Genomic DNA, 8,021 nt, shown 5'->3' with positions numbered 1-8,021 from the left:
TAAATTAGTTTTTCCATCTTATTAAACAAAATGTTTTTTATTTATTTTTTATTTTAAGAGAAATATTTGCCAATAAAATGAACACTTGCACTGATCACTTTTCACATTTTAAGTTTAAAATGTTTTGCCAACATGAGCTGGTCATCATCACACTAATGCTTTGACATATGTCAGTTATTGGGGGGGGGGGGGGGGGGGATATACCACATAGGAAGCATACATCACCCCATAAGCCAACTGATATAATCTGACATGCATAAAGTTAATATTTGTATTATGTATTTCCATATGATTAGGCTATTCACACAGTATCACCAGCAAATCTGTTTTTCTAGACATAGGTGCATTTGGTGATGTCTTTCAAACGAAGTGCAAAGTACAAAAAATTATAATCTTTCAGTTCTTTGGAAAAAAAGAACAGACTGACAGAAATGCGCAAAAAGTATGTTAATGTGTCACTCTGTGGTATGCACCTTTCATTTAACTCTGAGAGGGGGTCATGAGCATGTCCTTTAGCTCGTTTGGTTAAATTAATTCATCATGCTTCTAAACTATCAGTTGAGCAATTATACATTAACCCATTGGACAGCGCACAGCACCTAGATGCGAAGACGAACCATCTACATCTCCATCACAAAGCAATAAAACCTCGGATGTGTTGCATTAAATACAACAATCACGCCTCTTAATCACAACACGCGCATTAATCACGCGCATTGCCTTCTGCTCGAGCACTCGCTCGTTGCGCATCGGCAATCCAACAGTTGAAAGTGTCACGTCACTAATCTGACAGCTTCGCACCGAATCAGGCTGCGGCTGCGCTCTGGAGAGCCGCGCTTGAGCGAGCGTCAGAGCGATTTGAATTAAGTTTAGCGCACTTGCTCCTCGAGGTCTTTGGAGAGCTCGCACGTCGCACCTACCCGTGTCACCCTGCCCCAAGAGTTGGTAAGTGTTTCTCTTATTATTGGGCAGCTAGATATATCTATCACCTCTTATTTTAAAGCACTTTATTACTCGAGAATCCTCATGGCGAGCTGGCTTTACGCGCATCTGTCAGTTGGAGTTTTAGCAGGTCTCCGAGTGCCATGTGCATATATCTTGATGTTTAGATGTGGCTGATGCATTGACAGTTATTTGACATGTATAATTAGCACGCAAAAGCAATACCAGCGCCAACGATAAAGCACTAGAAGGAGAGTAGCCTAGTTTGTTGCAGTGAGCGCAACACGTGGGTACTGTGAGGGCACAACTCAGAATGATTGTCAATTTCAATAAATTATTAAATGAGGCAAAAGATGGGGAGTCTTGGTATTGCTACCTGTGTTAGTTATGGCATTTTCCTTTTTAAATGCAATTAACTTTTCACCGCAGATTGTACATTTGGCACCACTACCAGGTTGAAAGGCATGGTGTAAAAACAAGCAACATATAGCTAACATTTACATACCTCAACTGCGTTTTCAACGTTTCAGTAAAATTTAGAGTTACAGCGCGCAAGCAAACACAATAGTGCTGCACGCTGCTTCCGTTTAGGAACCGTATGGGACGCATTACAAAACAAAAACACTGTCACTGTTTATCGCTTACGACACACATAGGGGATGTTGAATACTTCTGACCGTAAGACTAATGTGCTTGCAATATGTGGTGGTGATGTTTATCTCTCGTAATGGTCGTTTGAATGTTTGTTTTAGTTGTTGGTGTCTATTTTTAAAGTGGACGCGATATGATTAAACACCAATTAAATGCAATGAAATAATTTCTCATTCAAAATAATAATTAAATAATTGTCGTCTCACACTGTTATGATGGATTTTGTAGAGCACCATGCTGTCCTGCCAAGATCTGAGCTTTGCAGGAGGGCAGCGCTATGAGTACCCCGCCTCGACGTCAGCTGATGGTAGTGTTGACGTTTCCACAGCGACGCTCGTCTCCCTCTGGGACGCCGGTCCCCTGGACAACGCTGCCCGCCAGCACGAGCCACCGCGGCGGGGTAAGTCCTGCAATATGCCGGGATCAGCGGCGCGAGAGGCTTCCCGCCTTGACAAACTGGAATTTTTCCATCTTGGACTTTTTTTTTTTCTTCTCCGTGTTTTGTTAGAGTAGCAATGGACTGTGGAGTATCTGGCCACCTCCAAGTGTTAGTTCTTTTGGACTCTTTCTTTTGTTTTTACAGCAGCCTATTTATTTCATTGATGTTTTTTTCTCCTCTTTTCAAATTTCGTGTTACAATTATCCCTAGACCATTACTAATCTGGATAATGACCTTTATTTCAAATGTACCATTTGTTTTAGATTCACTGACTGTGTCTGAGTGTCGAATGGGACATCAACCCACCTGGACTGATCAACTGTCACCGCAACTTCAACAAAACAAGCAGGTAGGCTATTTAAAAAATATCATCATATCACAAGTACTCAACCAAAGCTTTTGACAGCCTGTTGATGATTCTGAAAACATTTGTCCCACAAAGCTCCAAGACACCCTAATGCAAAGAGAAGAAGAGCTGGCCAGGCTTCAAGAAGAGAACAACAAACTCAAAGAGTTTCTAAACTCATCATATGTGAAGTCTCTGGAGGAAAAAACTAAGGTGAGAAATCTCACAACTTGTCACACTTCAGGCTTGCCAGGTCTGTACAACAAAACCCACCAAATTGTTAATCAAAACTAGCCCAATCACGGCCAACACTAGCACAATTGTGTTTCTGGGGGGTAAAATTGCTTAAAGAAAAACAACCCACGGCAACAGTGTAAAAGTATCCCAAAAAAGCAGACATGAAAACACTGTCACAGATGGATCTTTACACTAAGGTTAGGACTGCATCGGAAATCACATACTTCCCTACCCTTCCTATATATATATATATATATATATATATATATATATATATATATATATATATATATATATATTATTATGGTGTTCCTAATAATCATGTAGATAAGTATATATATATATATATATATATATATATATATATATATATATATATATACTTGCTATATATTATGTTTTCTTTCTATTCATATTAAATTATACAATATAAATTATATAAATTAAACAATATAAATAAAGCTCAAGCATTTAAAGCGACAAAATGTCTTTATAATATGCTTTGATGTGGATGTTAATAGTTATAGTTCTATATATAGTTATGGTTATTGGTGTGAATGGCCCTTTACTGTCTTTATTGTCCTCACATGATGCACAATCATCTTCTCTCACATTATTTTACCACTTTCTCCCTTCTTCAAATCGCAGAAACTTATTTCTAGCCGCAAGTTTCCGGATGGGTCAAGACACCGAAAAAGAACACATGGTGATTTCCAGAACCTGAGCCAGTTGCTTCACAGTGGCGAAGGGAAGCGGACCTGCCGCAATCTCTCCTTAGAGTTTTGCTCTGCAGAGGAGCTGGCGGCCACCCCACCTCTAGACTCATGGATACTAGAGACTCTCGGCCTGCAAGACGAGAACACCGTCGACCCAGCACGCAGTTTTAACACCCCTTCTTTCAGCTGTCCACTTCCTACAGAAGATCATTACAGCACGGCAAATGTAGACATTGGCTTCAGCCCTAATGCAGAGACACGCTGCGATTACAGCAGCATCTTGGACTCATCCAGCAACTGCAGTCTGGACACCTCCAGTGGCTACAGCACCTCCCGGAGCTTGGGTACAGATTATTCAACTCTTGACCCCTCAGCTCTCTACACCATCACATCTACAGGGTCACTAGTTAGCTCTCCACCAGCGATGACCACCGCTCAACACTTCACACCACCGCGAGCTGCCTCCACTCCATTTCAAACCCAGGACATAAGCCCTGGTTCATACTACAACACACCAGGATGTGGTTCCTCCAGTCCACCAGGGGGCGACGGTCAACTTTTCTCCACACCTCGTGTGTCACGTAGCAGGACAGATTTAGCATTTAGCATGTCACTAAGTCCACAAAACAGTGTGAAGACGCACAGTTTTCCACAAGGACAAGCTTTCACACGCAGAGATGCACAAGGGGGATGGAACTTTACCTGGGTGCCTAAACAATGTTCCTAGAGACAATTTTGAGGATTGTGGAAGAACAACAGATTTTTGTAGCCATTTTTTGAGGACTACTAACGCAATAAGCCCCAGATTTGCAACAACTCTTCACTTTTTAGAATTTACGGGTTATACTCATAGCTTTGTGATATTGTTTATGAATTTTTATATAGTGTTTTATTCATTGTGATTGAAAGGCTTTTTCTTTGAAGTTAGATGAAGAATAATGACTGAATTCATTAAAATCACAATTTTTTTCCATAATAAAAAGTTTGAATTGTTTTGTTGCTTTCAAATTGTACAAGAAACATTACTATTCAGCCCTTAAATGAAGATTGTCACCACCCACCTTGATGTTACAATGCAAACTAATTCACAAACGCAGCATATGTCACTCGCTCTATGACACCTGGATCAAATACAGTTCGCATATGTCCTCCATTGAAAATACTATAGCTCACCATAACAGAACAACTGTCTCTTTAATTGTGAACTGACATATTGTAAGTATCAACGTTGCGAGTCCCAAATTTTCTCGTGCTACAACGTTAGCCCTAAGCTGTCATTCCCACAGCTGTCCCGCTTCCCTTCCCTCCTTCCCCTATCACTTTCCCTCCCTCTGTTTCTCTCTGGTACGTCTTCTCCATTCTCCCGCCACTGCTAGACAAAAGAGAGGGCCGGCTGGTCTCGAGAGGGACTTCCTCCCCGACCCGCCCCGCAGGTCTGAGACCCCCATGGGGGTCCAACATGGGATACTTACACCTCTCTATCCCTCCCCTCTGCCCAGCCTCTCACTCTCTGCTCTGCCCTTAGGGAGCTGGGGACGGCAGGGAAAGTTTGGGCCTTGAGTTAGCCATGGAGAAGCCAGGGTGAGTGGTCTATCTCTAATGACACGGTTAAGCCCCCTGCAGATGGCCTCCAGATTGAGGGGTTGACAGGAAAGAGCACCTTGAGAGGTACAGGAGCCTGGAAAATAACGGGTACAGGTGAAAGAAACAAGGAAAAGGAGATGATACATGGATGGGGTGACGGAAAGGGAATTTGGCAGGATGTGTTAATCAACAGGTTGTGGTTTAAAGAATAAAAATGACTAATTCGGAGATTGTCAGTCAGCAATTAAATATTATATATTCAACTTTAGGACTTATATATTTGGGTCTCAGATTAAGCCATAGCCTCACATTCATACTGAATGCTCAATGAAGTTCAATGGAAAATAAAGCAATGCAGGGATTATGTATTTTTGCAGGCCAAAAAAAAAAGACATTTTAGTATTTCTGTTTCCAGCCTCTCAAAGTAATTAATATATATATATATATATATATATATATATATATATATATATATATATATATATATATATATATATATATGGTCTGTGGTGAACACAAGTTCAGGATATTTTCTCATTTTATTCTGATACATCAGTAATACATTCAAAATACATCAGTAATACCCCCATATTTTTTTTAAACCTATTACTTTTCTTGGAAAAGGAGGTTGCAAGTGGCAAGTGGGACTAGAAGTTGTCATTAAACGAGACATTAAACGTCACCAGCCAAAAAGCAAAATTCATACTCACTATAGTCTTCACGCTAAAAAAACTGTAAAAATTGGGCACAATGTACTGTATTTATTTGACAGAATTTTCCGTATTTATTTTGTACAGGTATGTTTACCTTTTTACTTCTGCCTACTGTAAGTTAATTTGTGAAGATTATCATGATGAACAAAAAGTGCCAGAATAATAAACACGTGTTGGTCACGGAGCTTATTTACAGCAATAATCCAAAAATCCATTTGAACCATGGGGTGATGCTAACTTCTGGGCTGGCCTACAAAAATAAGTATCACTGTAGCCCTTAATACAATGGATATGAAAAACATTACAAGCCAACTGCGACTGATTGTCTAGGGTCGTGGTAACTTTTTATTTGCAAAGAAGGGGTGGATAAAGGTGTGTTTGCATTTTGAAACAATCGTTTGAGCATTAGAAGTTTGAAAACTAAAAGATGTGCAGTTTTGTGGTTATGTGGGATCATTTAGTAATAACACGATCAGCTTAACCTGCCCAAAAAGGAAAATGAAAAAGCATTTATCATTATGAGTAAATTTAATGGATTTTTAACATATTTCTGAAGACAGCTTCTGGTTAACTAGGTAGACAGAGAAGTGTAACATTAACAGCAGGTCTCCATAAAATTTACACATAAATACAGAAGAAGAGGCGTTAAAATAAAAACACACCAAGACTTGCCAGAACCTTATTCCTAAAAGAAAACTTTTAACCCTTTCTGAAGAAAATAAAACATTGTGATAACTGTATTTGTTATATATAGCTAATTTCTGGGGGCAAATCAAATACTCCCAAATGATGGCGAGGTCAACCACACACACACACACACACACACACACACACACACACACACACACACACACACACACACACACACACACACACACACACACACACACACACACACACACACACACACACACACACACGATGGTTGTTCATTGTCTGCAGGCTCTTGGCTGTTCCTTGCACCACTTCTATTATAACCAAGAGCACCATTTACACTTCGACAGCTGTAATACAAAAAGTACTCAATAATTCTACTTCAGATTATGCTGTCAAACTAAGTTTCCATTTGGCTGACAGAATGGAACTAAATTGCTCTACAGCCCCTACAATCCCTCAGCTGAGGCAAACTAATTTAGAAGCAAAAGTGATGCTTATATGTTTGACCATAAGCAAATAAATCATAACTGTACCTGTACAAGGTAAAAGTAGATATAGGCGTTAGTCATTAGGAGAATGATCAACAGAGATAAAGTAAAAGTTTAAACAGGCCGTGTGTGCCTATCTAATTAAGGAAGCCCTGTTATCTTGATCTCTAATAGGTCTGCAGTAATACATGATGTATAAGTTAGAGAGAGTATGCCGGAATGCTCCTCTGCCCGGTGTGATAGTTAATGTGTGTCTCTGACTGTGAAGCTTGAGTAATTGTACACTCTAAACTGTAGCTGCGGCTGTAAAATCTCTGCAAATATTTCTGTGATTTTTCTCTCATTAAGGTCTCATTGGTTACATATCAAAATGTCTTCAGTAGTCACAAGCTTGCCTCACACACGGCAGAAGTGCTCAGATTTATGTGCTCTTGCATGAGGGAATCGAAACTTTGCTATGTTTAGGCTATGTTTTTAAACTGAATACTGTGCAGAATACACTGTACATTGACTACTTTAGTTTAAAAATAATATGTGAAATAGTAGACATCATGTTAAGTGCAGTGCATTGTGGGATGTAGTATTTCACACAGTTTGCTATGAATACTGCATATTTTGGCAAATGCAAAATGTAGGCTATTTAGGCTATACTTAAAGAGTTAAATATTAGCTTATCAAGATTTATGATAAATAAAGTTATTGAGATTATTGGAAATTGTAGGACTGGAGTGCAGCACTGCTCGCCATCTTTTAAGTGGTGCTGATTCCGTTACTTTTTCCCATAGAGATTAAAAAACAAACTTTGTTGAAGAGTTATAAGCCATAATCAAGCCAATCGGCCAAGAGGTGGATCACAAAACTACAAATGTTGATTTGATGCAAATAAAGGTTTTAAAAATCAGACAAAAGACTAAGGTGCAAGGCTGTGCTTAACAGCTGTAAAGAAATACAATCCCATGAGGCATTGCAAAAAGTATAATCAAATTTTAAATGGTGGAGAAATATAAAAATTACTTACAAATTTACAAATGTATATTATCTATCTATATATAACTATATGGCCCGGTTTCAGGTTTTAAGGATATCTAGCTTTTATAAAACTTCGGAAAAAAAATAAAACACTGGCCCTGAAATATTGCAAGATATGTCAGTGCAAATTGCTCTCAGTTAAAACAGCTCAAACATGCATTTTAGACTATAGACATTTTCATGTATCAAACAACTGAAAAAAATCAATATATAGGCCAA

At 39.1% G+C, this 8,021-nt stretch overlaps 1 protein-coding gene across 2 annotated transcripts; it reads left to right on the top strand.

Annotated features, from left to right (window-relative positions):
• The first annotated feature begins 782 nt into the window (after positions 1-782).
• Positions 783-4,163, top strand: gmnc (geminin coiled-coil domain containing). Of its 2 annotated transcripts, XM_067451650.1 has the most exons (5): positions 783-945; positions 1,822-1,993; positions 2,296-2,381; positions 2,475-2,591; positions 3,264-4,163. In XM_067451650.1, the coding sequence occupies exons 2-5, from the start codon at positions 1,828-1,830 to the stop codon at positions 4,056-4,058; spliced, it is 1,164 nt and encodes a 387-aa protein (XP_067307751.1). In that variant the 5' UTR covers positions 783-945; positions 1,822-1,827; the 3' UTR covers positions 4,059-4,163. The 2 variants fall into 2 exon arrangements, with proteins under 2 accessions (XP_067307751.1, XP_067307752.1); XM_067451651.1 differs by lacking the exons at positions 783-945; positions 1,822-1,993 and adding an exon at positions 2,016-2,140.
• The last annotated feature ends 3,858 nt before the right edge of the window (positions 4,164-8,021 follow it).

The sequence above is a fragment of the Pseudorasbora parva genome, chromosome 8 (genome assembly GCF_024679245.1).
Source record: "Pseudorasbora parva isolate DD20220531a chromosome 8, ASM2467924v1, whole genome shotgun sequence".
NCBI lineage: Eukaryota > Metazoa > Chordata > Actinopteri > Cypriniformes > Gobionidae > Pseudorasbora > Pseudorasbora parva.
Note: the sequence above shows the minus strand (reverse complement) of the source record. Positions and strands in the feature narration are given on the sequence as shown.

What these genes read in the sequence shown, in the direction of transcription:
- gmnc (XM_067451650.1), top strand. Translation starts at nt 1,828, where the DNA reads ATGCTGTCCTGCCAAGATCTGAGCTTTGCAGGAGGGCAGCGCTATGAG. An exon ending in GCACGAGCCACCGCGGCGGG is followed by an intron (nt 1,994 to 2,295) that starts GTAAGTCCTGCA and finishes CATTTGTTTTAG; the next exon opens with ATTCACTGACTGTGTCTGAG. An exon ending in CTCTGGAGGAAAAAACTAAG is followed by an intron (nt 2,592 to 3,263) that starts GTGAGAAATCTC and finishes TTCAAATCGCAG; the next exon opens with AAACTTATTTCTAGCCGCAA.